The following is a 17,040-nucleotide window of genomic DNA, read 5'->3' on the forward strand; positions in this document are numbered from 1 at the left end:
ATTTATTTAATATTAAAATTCAAATAGTTGATGTTTTTATTATTATTTATAATTTGAGATTTCATACTAATCTCTCTCTCTCTCTCTCTCTCTCTCTCTCTTTTAATAAATTCCATCGATTGTGTAATTTTTTTTATTATATTGAATTTATCATGAGTGCTTGACAAACATGGAACCTACACCTTTCCAAATCCGATTTTCTAACAATCAAGCTTATTATTATAAACCCTAGAATTTAAGCTTATCCATGAAATCAAACCCTAGTATATTTCTCTTGTGGTTGCAACCTGGGTGGGTTGGAGGGTAACTCAAGCTCAACCCAAGTGATAAAACCCTTAACCCGAGCTCAATTCAATCTGACCATGGGTCTAAGCTCACTAATCCAAACTCAACTCAAACTTCATCTTCTAAAATGGGGTTGAACTGCCTAAGTTATATAATTTTGAGTGGGTTGGCTCATTGAATATCCCTAATTTTATTTTAATCAATATATAATTTTATTTTATCTTAAAAATATACATCAAAAATAAAAATCGCTAATAAATAAAATCAAATACAACCTTTGAATTCATCATTGAGAGAATATTTAGATAATCCATACTTAATCAGCACTCACATTAATAATATTTAATTGTTCCCTAGTCATAACAATAAGATGAAATAAAAAATATAATATAATTATTATAATAATATTGGTATAAGCATCGGATTCGAGTTGAGCCGGGTTGCTCAATCCCTAAACCCGAGCCCAACTCAAATTGAGGTCGGATTGAGATATTCTAACCCAAAAGCAACTCATTTTCTACATATAACTCAGTCTAAGCTTACCCATCCGAGTTAAGCTTGTCCTTGATACAAAATCCTAAATCTTAATCTAATCCAAAACCCTAATCTCAAGATTTAGAATACAAGATAGATGCCCTGATCCCAAGACTTTGGTCACAAAGTAAATGACCTTTTTTGCCGCTAAAAATGATTTGGGGTTTGCTTTATTTTACACATAAAAGCAAGTCTATCCAAGGATGGAAGGACTACAGTACTCGCTCAATCAAATACAAAACGTAAAATCCCAAAGAAGATGAGTTTTGTGATCTGGGCATCTTACTTTGGGTCTCCTTGCGTGCCACGTGGAAGTAGAGATATTCCATGGATTACATCATAGGTTTGAATTCATCAATGGGCTTATCTTTAAGCCCATCATTAATTAAAAGCCTCAATCCAGTGGCTAAGGATTGCTCATCAGATTGAGTTTTGCTTTGTAAAAAAAAAAAATGAAGTACAGGATCAGAACTCAAAAGAGAATCCCAACAGTCCCAACTTGATGTTGTGCCATCTGATCTGTCAGTCTGAACGATAGAATCTCTTATCTCTTACATGGTCTCACAAAAGTCGGGAACTTTTCTAGTCCCCAGTAGATAATCAAATAAAGCAACAAAATCCTAGGAGAAGATTGGTACGGTTCTATGTCACAAATTTTGTGGGATCTATTTTAATTATTTTATCATTTAAAATTTTAATAATATTTTTTTATTTTTTTTTTCACTTTTATATCTTTAATTCTCTCATCAAATTATGATTTTACGTGATTTATGTTATTTCTTTTAGACTAATAAGACTCCAAACGTAACTAGACTTGACTAAAACCTACTAATTTTATATCGTTTTCGAGTCATGTTTGCAGGTTATGTTAAAATTGTCACTATCTAATCTATTTTTTTTTTTTTTAACCTGAAAGAGAATGTCTATGACATGTCACGGGTGAACTCTAGTCTCTTATATAGAGAGAAAAATTATAATTATACAAGACATTAATCTGGGGAGCACCTATGATCAATGTTTAAATCTCTGTTAAAAGTAATATTTCGATCATGAAGAAATTAAAGCAAAACAGTCTTAATTAATCAAATTATTTTGAAACATTTCGAACATTCAAAGTCAATTATTTCAAAACATTTCATGATCAAAGTTTCATTCCAATCTCAACCAAAATTGAAATATTTTAAACGAAATATTTTAAAAATGAAACGAAACTTTAAACCGTACGTGTCTATGATTGAACTTGGTTGTGATAAACAATAAGATCCTTTTGATAATTAAGTTCGTTAATTATAATAACCCCAAGAGTGTTTATTTAGAAAATGAAAAAATTATCGTTGCATGGTTGATCTAATCTGAATTCTAAATTCTTGAAAATGGTGGTTGCATCATAATCTAATATTCTGTTAATTTGCTAATATCTCAACAGTGTAGGATTATTCTGTCATAGTGGGAGAGAGTGAAAATGACACTAATCTTATCCATGCATTCAAACCTACTGTACATTTTTAGGACACAAGAACTTGAATCTTCCATTTCAAATAATAGAAAGTTAATGGGAATAATTATAGGCATTGAAAAGCAGATTAATTATCCAACGTAAGTAGGAGGGGAATGATTTATTAAGCATAAAGTATAAACCTTAACTTTAAAAATGAAAAATTTTAACTCGAATTTCCATTGAATCGAGACAACACAAAAACCCTCGAGTCAATTTGGATGAGTCAAACAAAAATATTTTTCTATATTTTAAAATAAATAAAATATATTTTTTTGTTTATCATAAAAATATATAAAATAAAGAGTCATGATAATCTGACACCCCGCCTCGGGATACACAAGAAAAAGATTTGTGATTCTACTCATCCTGAGGTGAATGATTTATTGTTCAATGATTGGGGGGGTCAGAAAATCATTATTCATAAAATAAAACACATCAGTGGACCTCACTCCTTATATTCTCACATAAAGAGAGATTGTGATTTAATCTCAAATTTTTTTTTATAATTTTATTGTTTTTACTCTTTTACCGTCCTTTTAAAAAATAATCTCTAAATTCATTATCTTTTTTTTATTACCCCTTTTTCAAAATACCCTGCCAACTTCATTGTCTTTCTTCTTCAAAATCTTTTGAGCCCAAAGAGGATGCCCATGCGGAAAAATTCTAATATTATATATAACCAAATAACTCAATCAAGATTGAGGCTCAACTTAATGTTTTTTTGTGCTGACTTGGTCTAATATTATATATAACCAAATAACTCAATCAAGATTGAGGCTCGACTTAATGTTTTTTTTGTGCTGACTTGGCCTAGTCGACTCAATGATTGAAAAACTAAACTCAGCAAGTTGGTTCCATCAAGTTTGGAGCCGAGTCGACTTGACTATGGTCCTATAAACTATGATTGATTAATAAACTAGATCTACCATCCTATTGGTGCATCCAACAAAGCCCACCAACTAATCTTGGCAAAGTATCAGATAATTCATTTGATTGGTAATGGATAAATCATACAAAAGCATTGGTTGTGAAATCTTGTAAAGTTCCCAATCTAAAAAGGTAAAAGGGGAATATATTTGACCATCTTAAGGACCCATGAAAATTCTTGTTGGATTAAAAGATATTTTACTTTTCTAGATATTTAGTTAGGGAGTATGGACCATTGCTCATTCAGAGGTTTCATGTTTATCTCAATCCCTACTATAAATAACTCTCACCCTCCGAAGAATTCATCATCGAATCAGAGACGAAATGGAGTCGAATCGTAAGAGTAGAGGGTTCATGAAGGGTGGGAAGATGGTCATGAATTTATGTAGGGCAGCTAAGGCTCCCTCATCCATGCAAATTAATTCCAAGATTAAGTCTACTGCTTCAACTACTAATGATCGTTTTCTTAATGATCGGGAACTTATGGGTCCTTCAAACCAGAAGATATTATTTGTGAAATCAAGTGGTAGTACTGGTGACTCTAACGGCCATGTCGATAGTTCCTACTTAGTTGGGGCAACCATTGGTGAAGAAAATGTAGACTCGATGGCGTCGAGTTATATATCATTTGTTCAACAGCGTTTTAGGCTTGAACAAGTTGATATGGATGGAAGGAAGCATTAGGATATGAAGTAGTGATCGATTGCTAACTAAGATAATTTTAGCTATCAATTGGTCTTTATTTTGCTAGTATTTTGATTTCCATAAATATTAGCCATCTTGATTATGATGTAATTTTGTTCTCGTTTTTTCGGCCCAAGCCTTCCTCTACCCGCTTTAATTCAAGTATGTTATTGTAGTGATTAGTGTAAATTGGATCCTTGAATCTAGTGATGGGTATCGCAATGAAGAAAACACAAGATTTAAGTGATTCGGCTACACTTGTGTCGACAGATGAGTCTTGACAAAGTTTCAATATGTTTGAGAATGATTGCAATCCTTGTATAATTGTATGCTTCCCAACATCAATTTTATGTTACAAAATGATTGAGTGAGGGTACGACGACGACGACAACAAAGCCTTGTCCCAAAGATTTAGGTTAACTAAATGAATATTTCTTCTATTTAGGTTGTAATCGATTTTGAGTTAGCAAGCCCAAATCATCTCAAGTACAACCTGGCTTTGACTGAGGTTTGGTAGTGAGTTATCTTGGGTTGGGTTTGAACTTAGCATCCCAGAGCAGGTCTCAGGTTGTTTGGACCTCCGTCTAGTACTTTCAAGCTCGATGGAGCGAGACCCCAACCCGATCCAACCAATCACCCAACTTGCAATTCTAGCCTGTGAAATATTCTCTTCAAAATATCTCATTATTATTACGGGTGCAAGTTGGTCTGGTGCAAACCGAGAATCAAACCAAACCGAGAGCTTTGAGGTGGTTTGGTTCTGAGTTACGAAAATGGAGAACTGATTAATTTGGTTCGGTTCTCGGATCAAACTTGTATAGAAACGAATTAAATCGAGAACCAAACCCTTATGCAATAAATAAATGTAGAGATATACAATAATTGTAATGAATTATTTTAGGAGTTAGGACATAAATTAATGATCTTTTATTGATAAAATAATGACTTTTTATAGATAGATTAGTGATTTATTCTATGAAAATTTATGTTTATTATATATTTATTTTTTCATTAAAATGTTACTTACAATTTATAGAATATTGACAACCCATAGAACCAAACCGACTTTAGTTCGGTTTTAGGACCGACTTATGTCGGTTCGATTCCAATTTGACCTCAAATCAAACCAAGTTGCACCCTTAATTATTACTTTATCAAATAAAGAATGAAAGCTTTTCATGGATATTAATTTTGCGTGACATGACGGGCTGACATGATCAATATTGATGGTATATATAACTTATTTGATGGACAAGTTTAGGAGACGTCCTTCTAAATGCAACTTGAAAGCATCTCCAATGGAAATGTTAGAATCTACATGTTAAAGGTGCCACGTAAGCACTTTTATCACGAGTAAACCACTTTTTAACAAGAAAAATGTTGAAGTGACATTGAAATTGCAATCCATTCACACATTACTGATGTGGATGTATATATGGAGTCATAGATGCTTTTCATCGAGATATGAGTGAAAAGGAAGTGGATCCTCTACGACATACAGTTCATGTAGCACCGTGTAGCATAAATCCAACAGATGAGAGAGACATATCGTGGAAAAAAAAATTATCATCTCAATCTCTTGTGATCATGATTTAGATCTGATTAAAAAAAAATTAGTTTTTTCCCTCCAGATCCATGTCTTTGAAAATGAAGAACTATTGAACACCCAATATTTTAATTGTGGGATCTAAGTGTATAGTTGATGTGGTGCCCTTTCATTTGTTTGATCTGTGCTACAAGTGCTACAGGAATCAGCACTATAGAGAATCCACTTTCGAGTGAAAAGCATCTATGGTTTTGTGCTCACCTCCACATCAACAATGTGTGAATCGATGTCAATTTTAATGTTACTCTAGCACGACTCTTTTAATAAGTTCAAGAACTCCAATGTATACACTACCCTACACATGTAAGTCATTTTTTTCTACTCAATTTTTTTTTAAATAAAAAAAAAAAATTTAACTATTAAAATAGTCATTGTTTTCAAAATCAAAAACATCAGCAAGCTGACGTGGTTAGCCAAACCACTAGCCACAATTAACACGCATATTAATATCTGACACACTTAACACAAACATTAATGTGTTTGTTAGAGTGAATTGGATTAATTAGATTTTGACGTCTAATACAAACATACACTTTAACGTGTTCATTGTGAATGTTTTTGAACTTTGGGGGTAGTATTAGCAAAATCTTTCTTTCTTAGTGCCCACTTAAATTGTCTAGATTGAGGATTCAAATCATGGAGATCAACCATTCAAATTTTCTATCTCGATAATTTAACTCATTGATCATAATCACAATGCTTCATGTTCAAACAAGATCGATGAATGTAAAAAGGCCGATCTCGACAATTTGAATTATTGATCTCAATTGATTCATTTTCAAAACACCGCGATTAGTAATTTCTAATCATTGATCTCGACAATTATAAAAGGTCAATCCCAACATTTTGATCGAAGGTTGATCTCAATGATTTGAATTATCGATTTTGACAGTTTAAAACATTGATCTCACCAATTGAAAGGAGGTGAGGGACTAACATTAGGGGTGTGTTTAGAAAGAAATCCCTTAGTCACTGGTTCATTACTTATTTTCCCTTTCGATTCCATCATTAATTAGCATGAGTTTCGTAAAGAATTTTATAAGTTTGACATATTTCCCTGAAAATATCCTCATTTGGCCCACCAATCTAAAGGGGCGATTTTTTAAAGACCGAATTGATAATTTCTCATGCAAGTTATAATTAACAAAACAATGCACAATTTTAGGGAAATTTCTGGATCAATTCCTATTTCAGAATATATTCCATATTATCGTAATTAGAATTAAAATATTTACCAAAACTATAAAGATTCTTACGAAATTTCAGTGATACCATTACATAAAATGACCCTTGTTATCTTTAAAATTACGGGGAAAAAAAAACTGGATAAATAAAAGAAGAGTCGTGCTAGGGTCATGACCTTGCCGTGGTGGTGGCACGAGCCTGTAGATGCGTTTTACTCGTATCTCAAAGAAATATATCTACGGGCATGTGCGTGCCACCATGTCAAAATGTCGCCTATGTGTCACATATTGAGATCACTCCAGTATTAATCATAAAAGAATCGATCACTGATTTATTCGAACCACCTAGAAAATTAATTCCCCAACTTTCACTTGTTGCCTACACTTCTCCTCATGGTTTTTAAACTCAGTATCGCGTCTCATCTCGTTTAGTTCCGATACCGAGTTGTCTCGGACGAGTTTTCCGATACGTTTGAGACGTCTCGTGAGATAACTCAAAAAATTTAATGTGAGACATAAAACTCGGTCAAAAAAATGACTTTGTGAGTTGGTCTCGTTCAGCTTTGATACCGAGTTAACTTGGGTAATACATCTCGGTCTTGGACGAGTTTAAAAACCATATAACGTGAGACATAAAACTTGGTCAAGAAAATGACTTTGTGAGTTGGTCTCGTTCAGCTCCGATACTAAGTTAACTCAGGCAATACGTCTCGGTCTCGGACGAGTTTAAAAATCATGCTTCTCCTTAATCATTTTCCTCGCAAATCAACTCCATATAGAGTACGAATTTGTTGTTAAAGTTGATGAGCCAGTGGCATGACACCACAAGTATTGCAAAAACAAGTATGATTGGTTGAGTGCACATGGTGCCATGCTATTGACTCATCAACTTAGCACATAGTTAACGACAAATATGTGTACTCTTATTTAATTTTAATACATCTATCAGCTAACTTTCGACCCTTTTCTACAATCGTGATAGTGATGATAATAGAAATTATGATGATGTGATTATGCTAAGTTTCATGTGAAATTAATAGCTAATGTTCATCAAATATCCAACCTGGGTCACAAAAATATTGGAAGAAAAAGAAAATATAGGATTTTTAATTTCTAAAAAATTAGGTTTCAGATTATAGAGAAATTCATATAATTAAGACTATAATAATTCTCAAATGTATTAAGACTATATGATTATTTTTCATTACACATAAATACATCTAGGTATCCTAACTCACAAATGATTAATGCTGGAGTGACCCGGGGGGGGGGGGGGGACACACGAGGGATATCTTGTCTTAGTGGTGTACACATGTCCATGGATGCATTTCCGCGAGATACACATAAAATGCATCTAGGGACATGTGCGTGGCACCACGTCAAGATGTCCCGGCTGAGTCACTCAAGCACTGACTCCTCACAAATTACTTATTTCAATGGCTCATTAAATGGAAATGTTATAGATTCTACACTCAAAATAGTAACCCATATTTAGTTAAGATTACTAATTCAAGCTCTTTGACTAACAAATACCTAACTAGCTATACATTTCCATACATGAGTTGGCTTAGACAAGAACGGTTAAGTCTTGTTGTAAAAGACTAAAACCCTAATAAATAAAAAAGACAAAAAAAAAAAAAAAATTCATCATCAACTGATCTGTACCCCAAAAAGTCTAAAACCCTTTTTCTCAACCAGTTGTGGAGGACCCAAACTCATCACCAGCTTCTCTTCCTCCTCCCATCTCTTTATATCTCTATTTGAATAAAATTCAAAATTCCCACCAAAACCCATTTTCATCTCCAACTTTCTTCCACCACACTCATCAAACCCACCAACAAAGCCATTACTGCTTTCACCTCCATTGTAACCTACATCAATCATGCAGAATGTTTCCTCCTCTTTAAACCCTTCACTCTTCTCACACCTATAAAAAGTAATAATGTCTTTTGACTTCAATTCCTTCTCCTTAACAAACCTATTCCAACCTCTTGTAAACACAAAGCTTTGACTACTCTTCCAATAACAATACCTAAACTTCCATGATCTCATCTGTCTATCAAAGAAAACTAACTGCACATCATCTACACCTCCAACTTTCTCATCTTCATCTGGTGAACTTTCAAGAACATGAGGAAAATATTTGATTGCATGTTTCTTTGGAATCACAAGCCTATTAAGTTTCCCCACATCACTTGGTGTCAACTCCTTTTGAAATAGTTGTTGGCAAGAAAACCCACCTCTATCATTCACACATCTCTTCCCCATATTGAATTCGACGTTATTTTCCATTTTCAGAGATTGGGTTCTCACAAAATCCATAAACTTTGATTGGTATGATCCATCCTTGATCATGTTTAATATGGCTTCCGTGGTATATAGATTTTGAAAGTTTGGTTCTTGAATGGTGGCGTTAGTCCAAGGGAAGTTACGATGAGAGTCTCCACTACGAAGCTTGATCGCCGCACTATCGTAAGCCATTGCAGCTTCGTTCTCCGATTTGAAGGTGCCGAGCCATATTCGTTGGTGGTTGGCATAAATTTGTGCACCCCAATGCCCATTTTGTTGTAAGACAACCCCTTTGAATCTTGCCAATGATGCTGATGAACTCTCATGTCTTTGACGCTTATTAGGACGACACGGGTTGTTGCTGCTGTTTGAATCCGATCCCTCTTCCATAACATGGATTCCTTCATTAGAAATCATGCTAACCATCTCTTCCTCCATAGAAATCCTAAACAAAATAATACAAAATTAGAAGAAACAAAAAATATGACATGAAATAGCAACAATCAAATAATTAAACTACACTTAATATTTAATAGAAGTAATAAATATGATCAAAGATGAGAACCAAATAATAACTAAACCGATAGGAAAAGAAGAGCTTACCTTGAAAACAAAGAACTTAGAAGGATGAAAGTTTTTGAAGAAGCAAATTAACAGATTTAATTTAAAGGAGAAGCTAAGACAAATATAATATTTTTTTTGCAAAGAATTAAGGGAGAAAAATCTGGGAATCAAAATAGGAGAGATCCTTTGTTGCATGAAAAAGGAAATTTTTTATTTGAAAAATAAATTGATTTTAGAAACTAGTCTAAATTTAGTGCAAATTAACAACTCTGTTCGAGTGGACATTCCTTAATAAAGGGTAAAAAGGTTATTATTAAGCTTAAAAAACAAAAACCCAAATTTTGTTTTTGTTTGTTTTTTTATTTTATTTTTTTGAGTCAGATTTTCTTACCTTAAACTATTTATAATTATTGTGCTTGGTCAGATAAGTGATATTTTGTTCTCTAAATTGTTATTTGCATACGTGTAAATTCCCAAATTATAGCATTTTCCCTGTTTTATTAGAAGAGAAAATCTAAGATATGGTGCGACCCATCAAAGTTTTGATATCAATTGATATGCATCCAACAATTGTCAAATATTTCTTGGCCAATAACCCAATGCCGGCCCCACTTGGTGATCTAAATAATTCAACAATAGGTTTAGTCGTCGTTACTCGTTAGGCCATAGTTTTAAAACCATTGGGTTGACTCAAAACATAACCGAGTCGACTCGACTTGTTTGGATTTTGATCAATTACATAATTAAATTCATCAAAAAATGGCCGAACACCGATTAATAGGCTGACTCGAGAAAATCAGTGATTTATTTTTGAAAAAAAGCCAATTTTTTAGAAAACTAATGATTCAATAATCGATGAATTTCTTGAAAATGGTGATTAAAAGGAAAAAATTGCCAATTTTCCCAAATATTGATGATTTTTTGACAATATCCCTTATACTTGATTTCATCAAGGGATCGGGTTCCGTAGACTCAAGAAAAGTTAACTCATATGTTCACTCATAATCCTGACCGTATGTGTGAGATCAAACAGTTGATATGAACGACTTATCCCGAGAATATATTATGGATCTCTAATATAAATCTCATCTGTTATATCTCCCATATACACGATTGAGATAGTGTGTGAACATATAAGTTCATTTTCATGAGTCCATGGATCCCAATTCTTCTTCAAGATACCGGTCCCTTTGCCTGAAATCTTTCCAAATTTAGGAAACCCCTCCCATCTAAGAACTTGGGTACTATGATTTTGAGGTGACTCGTCACCAGATTTTGATGGAACCAACTTGTCAACTCAATTCAGAAAATCGGTCATCAACTCATCAAATTGATCCAGTTCGGCTAAAAAAAATGCATCAAATCGAGTCAAAAACTGATTCTAGTTAAAAATTTATTCATTAAAAAATATTTTTTAAGTATTTATAAATGAATATATTTTATTTAACTCATCCAAGTTGACTCGTGGGTTTTCTACTCGACTCGACTTGGTCGACATCCATGTCAAACAAAGCCAAGTTTTGGAGTTTTAAGACTATGGCTTTTTGATCACTTCAGGGCTTGAAAGTATTTGATGGGCTGCGTGGGACCAATGGGTGATTGTCATATGCCTGTGATGAGTGGGGCCCACCATATGTTTTAAAATATTTCTCAGTGGGTGCCCGGGGGGGGGGGGGGAGCATTTTGACGTGGTGGTGTGGGCATGCCCATAGATGCATTTCTCCGAGATACAAGAGTAAAAAAGCATCTATGAACATGCGTGCACCACCACATCAAGATGTCTCCTGTGTGTCCCCTACTGAGGTCAACTCACACCCTTCTATGGGTAAGACTAATCCCATGGTCACATATACAAACCCATCGAGAAGTCCTATGTGCAACTGGTTGAGTCAAGGGTCATTATCCCACCTCAATAGTTCATTTGATGGAGAGCCTCGAATGTTGTCCTGACTAATGTTTTCTGGTATTTAATTAGGAATTTTTCTAACTTAAACTCGTGGTTGAGGTTCTCTATTAAACAAATAATTGAGATACCGAGGAAAAAAAATTAGAGATAAATTTTTTTTTCCTCTTAAGAACTCCTAGCATCTCAACTATATATTCAACGAGTAGTGTTATTATTTGAGCTTCACTTATAATAAATAGAAGTCATGTTTTGATTTTGTATGTGGTAAACAACTTGGTAATTCAATACTAGACCAACAAAACCGATTTAGTTGAAGATTATTCATAGTTACAGTCAAGAGTGGGCCTAACTCCTTTATTCATCAATTAAAGAGTGATTGAGATTTAATCTTTCTACGAATCTTAATGAATTTTTAAATATAATGTTTTTTCTCTTCTCTTTCTTTTAAATAATACCCTTCAATTTTATTGTCTTTCCTCCCCCCTTAACTTGAAAGAGGATGTCGGAGCCATAAGCACAAACAAACTTTGGTATATCCACAAATAATATATATATATATATATATATATATATATATTTTTACCTTGATTTTGATATACACATAATGATGGAATAATTAAGGAAAATGTTATCTATAAAATTAAAATTAATTAGTAAAGTAATAGAGTGTTTCTACTTTCTACATATTATAAAATTAATGCATTGCAATTAAATCAAAAAAAAAAAATTCATATAAGATGAGAATAAATCAAATTGTGCATTGTTGAGTTGAATTTTTCAATGATCAAAAATCAAAATGTTAATAAGTTAAATGTAGTAAAGATGAAGATATTGTGATGGATGAGTTAAAAGATTTTAAAAATGGGCTTAGACCCATAGCTCAATTGGTTGGATACATTGCAAAACAACTTTGAGTTCGTGAGTTTAAGTCAACTTACCTATTAAAAAAAGATCAGATAATAGAATTAGAAACGAATAATGCATTTATAAAAATGTGGAAGTAAACCCAATGGAGGCTCAACTGAAAAAAAAAGTTTAGTTTAGTCACATGCAACAAAAAATCGATTATGTCGAGTAAGATCTCAATTTTTCCACCCATAATTAAATAAATATTCATAGTTTTTTTTTATAAAGAAAGTACAAAAACCTTCTTTTTTTTATAACTTTACGAAAGCAACTAGTTGCCAATCATCGAATATCAATTGTACTCCATCATTTAAAAAATCTTGGTTTTCCTCCCTCCAATCAAGCATCGACAACCTGTTTGGTAAAACATTTTAACCATACTCAACCCTGGTATTATAGATAGAATATTAAATAACCATGAAATTTAAAATCAAGGGATTTCTTGACGATATTAAGGACAGATTGAAAATGATGTAGTGGAGATGAGTTTCAATAAATTAAAAATAATTTATTTAGAGGCTGATGGGCTATGATGATTGCTTTGGGAAGAAAAATGAGGGCATCTAGTACATTTTACATTAGTCTATAGTAGACGACTGAGGTCTAGGAGCTTTAATCAGTTTGAAAACACAGGGGGTACGTTCCAAAATCCTTATAATTCTCGTGAACGAACAATCAGCAAACATTAGATCATCTACGCCTCAGAAAAAATTTGAACTTTCTCATTCCCATCTAAAGTTTCTAAATTTGTCCTGTTTTTCCTCGAATTTCGATCGGATAAAAAAAAGATCCAAAAAACTTTCAAAATAATTTGCGCTCTTTAGCATCTTTTCTCTGAATTTATAGGGTTAGGGTTAAGGTTTCTTCATCAATTGTTTCAAAGATGATGAGAAGTCAAGATCAGCAATCTAGGGTTTTCTACGAACTCTGCGCTTTGATTCTCAGTATCCTTCAATCTCCTCTTACTTTTCCTATCTCAAATCCTCCAATCATGGCTTCTTCAAGCCGAGCTACAACGACAAGAGTGATGAAACAGGTGTCCCCGGCTGGATTCGCTTCGTTGTTTATTGGGATTTCGGTGGCTTTGATGCTTTGTGGATTGGTGACATTCGTGATTGGATTTATATTGATGCCTTGGGTTCTTGGATTGGTGATGGTTTTCTACCTGGTTGGAATCGTTTCCAATTTGTCTGGGTTGGGTCGGGCGATTCTTTGCCCCTCTTCGCGGAAGAAGATGCCTGGTAACGGTTTTCGTTCCTTTTTGAAGATTTTTTTTAATTATTTTTTATTATTTCGCTCACTAACTGAACAATGAGGTTGTGGATTCAATTCCTGCTTTACCCCACACAAACTGGAACAAAAAAGAGAGAAGAATTTATGATTTTTTTCCTATTTGGCTGCATCTATGAACTTGTCTTTCTGATTACGTTGAATTGATTTTTTTCAATTGTTAGATACATGATTGATGTAGATTAAAAATAAAAGTAAAAACTGGAGATCACGCCCGTATCTTCTTGGTTGCCAGACAATATCGTCCTAATTAGAGATATTTCTGTTGACGCGGGCGGGCTCATGTAGATTAAAAATGATTAGAAAAAAATAAAAATAAAAACTGGAGATCACGCCCGTATCTTCTTGGTTGCCAGACAATATCGTCCTAATTAGAGATATTTCTGTTGACGTGGGCGGGCTCCTGTGATGCTGGTTCATCATGAAGAGTGTCAAGTCCCGTGGTGCTCAGCTATGATGGTTGTGGTACTAAAGCCAGGCTACTCGTGGCTCAAGCTCTCTGTTTGTCTCATACACAGCCATGGATGTCTGTTGGGTATGCTAGTAACAAAACTTTTGGCGTATGTGCCTTATTATGTCCCATATCTTGTGTTGCCTTAATAGGCTATATGCAAGTCGAAGGTTCTAAAAGAACAAGAAGAAGGCCCGTAACAATGTGGGTTAAGGTAGTGAAGCAGATATGTACATGCTTTTAATAACAAAAGACTTGGATCTTGATAGAATTGAATGGAGGAGCATGATTCATTTAGGCAATCTCAAATCTTTGGGTTAAGGCTTAAATGATGATGATGGTGATGATGATCTTGCGTTGCTTTCAATTAACACAAATATCCCAGTCAATGTTGTTACCTCCCCTTGATGGTTTTGTTGAGAAATTTCTGTTTTAAGGAATGTGATAGGGCCATCCATTGGGTCTAATGTTTCCATGATCCAATTTTTTTCGTTATTGATTGATCGGTTCTCAAGGAGATGCACAATGTGAATTGTTTTCCCAACATAGTCACCAATGTAAGAACGGGGATAAGACTATAGTTTGGGTGTGCAACCACATGGAAAGAGTTGACATGTAGATTCTACTTGGGGAAGATGGTTTAAGTTCCTTTTAGGCATGGTTCAATGTTTCGTGCCTTTTCACGTTTCAGTGGAAAAACCGGCACCAAATATTGTTTAATCAGAGCCTTGATCTTGTGAATCATCCATTGGTTTAGCTTCTCGTTTTAACTGTAGGAGTTACTCCAAGCTCATGACCCCAATTAGGCAAATAATCTTCATGAGTGGATCCTCTTGCAAGAGTTGCATGTTGTCAATCTCACAACGTTTGGTGTTTACATACCGACCTGGGTAGTTGAGTTTTTGTCATATTGAAGATTGAAGAAATAATAACACATCTCCCTACTAGTGCAAAGGATTGACTCGTGCTCATGATAGTTTGAGCAGATTACCTTCCAAGTAGAGCAAGCCAGTACAATAATATTTGTGAATTTGATCTGTTTTTCATCTATTTTCATGACACTTGACGAATTTAGTTATTCAGTGCCGCGCTCTGATTTGTTATTCACTTTTAACCCAGTATATTTCTTCTATTTTATATCAATCTATTGCTTCCATGTGTAGAATATGTGATGTAGAAAAGATTCTGCTTCTACCATTTCCAGGGAATCTTGAACTGTAGCTTCGGTAGAGTTTCCAACTACATGTTTGTTTCTTTATATTGACTGTGAATATAACTTCTTGTTGCAGCATGGAATTTTTGGTGAAGTAGAATTATAGGAAAGAGAAGCAGCTTGAACCTCCTCCTCCTCCCACTCTCCAGCAGCATCTGTCGAAGACAGACAATTTAAAGGTGTTTGTGAATATTAGAATTCTTCAACTTATTGAGTAGAGAAAGTGAATGGCTTTCATCTTTTGGGAACTGATGTATTTGTTCTCTATTTTTTTAAAAGCTATTTTAATTGTTACAAAATGGTATGCTTTCGCCTTTGCCCCAAAGCCTTTTTTTTTTTTTGTCATCATTTCTCTTTGTAAGTCATTATTATTAGACTCAGGATCATGGTTTTAAATCTTGTCCGAGACCGAGACAACTCGTCCGATATGTCTCGGTATCATTCACGAACAAGACGGATAGACAAGTCAAATGTATTAGACAAGATTTAAAATCACAGTTCATTTTCTTCATTGTTGAATGGGATGACTCAAATGTATTGGAAAACTCATCCGAAATGACTCGGTCTAATTCATGGATGAGGTGAGACGTCAAAACGAGTTTTAAAACCATAATTAGGATCCAATTTGCAGTCAGATAGCAGTGTAGCACCGAGATGAGAAGACATACAGATTTCCTGGCGGGTGAGTTTTCTGGCTCTAGGTGTCCTATTATTTATTTGGAGTTGACGCTGTTGAGAATCAATTAAGGGTTTGCATTTTTATTAAAAACACTCCTTTTCGAGTTCTGACAACTCGAAATCAAGTTTGTTACTCACCAAACCCTACCTTAACAATTTTGTCACCCAGCAAACCATGGAGTGGAATCCACATATATATTAATTTATTACGTAACATACATTGGACTGGATTCTAACCGCATCAATTTTTGGCATCCAAAAAACATGATTGATGCCTACAAAGTTTTTTTTTTTTTTTTTTCAAGTTAATTCTTACTGTCCAATTGACGTTAGTAAGATTTGAAATATTACTAAGTTAGTCATGGTAGCCTGATTTATAAAATAAGGTTCGTTCAAAGTAGCAAGATTGTTAAAGCAAGGTAGTAGGGAGTTTTTGTAGTAATAGAGTTGCGTCAGGAACGGTAAATCTCTCTTACGTGTTAAATTCAACACTCATGGGTAGGGGTGTCAATGGGTCGGCTCGGTTCTTGAGGAGTTTAGAACTATAACCATTAATATTAGTTTGATTCTAGTTGTTGTCGATTTTGAATTCGATTTTAAAATAAATGAAACTAAAATCGGAATTGTCAAAAATCACAGGTACCCATCAGTTCTGATTCTCAAGAATCGAATGAGAAAAAAAATATATCAAATCATTATAACAAAAAAATTAATATATTATCAACAAAATTATTAACTTAGTTATAATTTATTATACTAAAGATACAAATTAATGATTTTTTTTTTAAATAAAAAATTTATTTTTGTTAAAAATAATAAATTTTTAGAAGAATAACTTATTTTAAATTTCAATTGATAATTTATGTGAAAATTTGAAGAATTGTATATAACATATATTTATTTTGAAATAAAAAGTACCTTAAGTCTTCTATAATATAAAAATAAATGACAAAATAAATCAATTCCGGGTATCCATGGTTCGATTTCGATTTTATTTATTTTAAAACTTAACGATTCTGATTTTT

At 33.7% G+C, this 17,040-nt stretch overlaps 1 protein-coding gene across 1 annotated transcript; it reads right to left on the reverse strand.

The window, feature by feature from the left end:
• Positions 1 to 8,368: 8,368 nt before the first annotated feature.
• LOC147400835 (AP2/ERF and B3 domain-containing transcription factor At1g50680-like) lies at positions 8,369 to 9,445 on the reverse strand. Its single transcript, XM_086441655.1, has one exon. It carries the CDS (start codon positions 9,443 to 9,445, stop codon positions 8,369 to 8,371), a length of 1,077 nt encoding a protein of 358 aa, XP_086297781.1.
• Between the last annotated feature and the right edge of the window lie 7,595 nt (positions 9,446 to 17,040).

This window comes from Akebia trifoliata, chromosome 5 (assembly GCF_017979445.1).
Source record: "Akebia trifoliata isolate Shusen 1 chromosome 5, ASM1797944v1, whole genome shotgun sequence".
Classification (NCBI taxonomy): Eukaryota; Viridiplantae; Streptophyta; class Magnoliopsida; order Ranunculales; family Lardizabalaceae; genus Akebia; species Akebia trifoliata.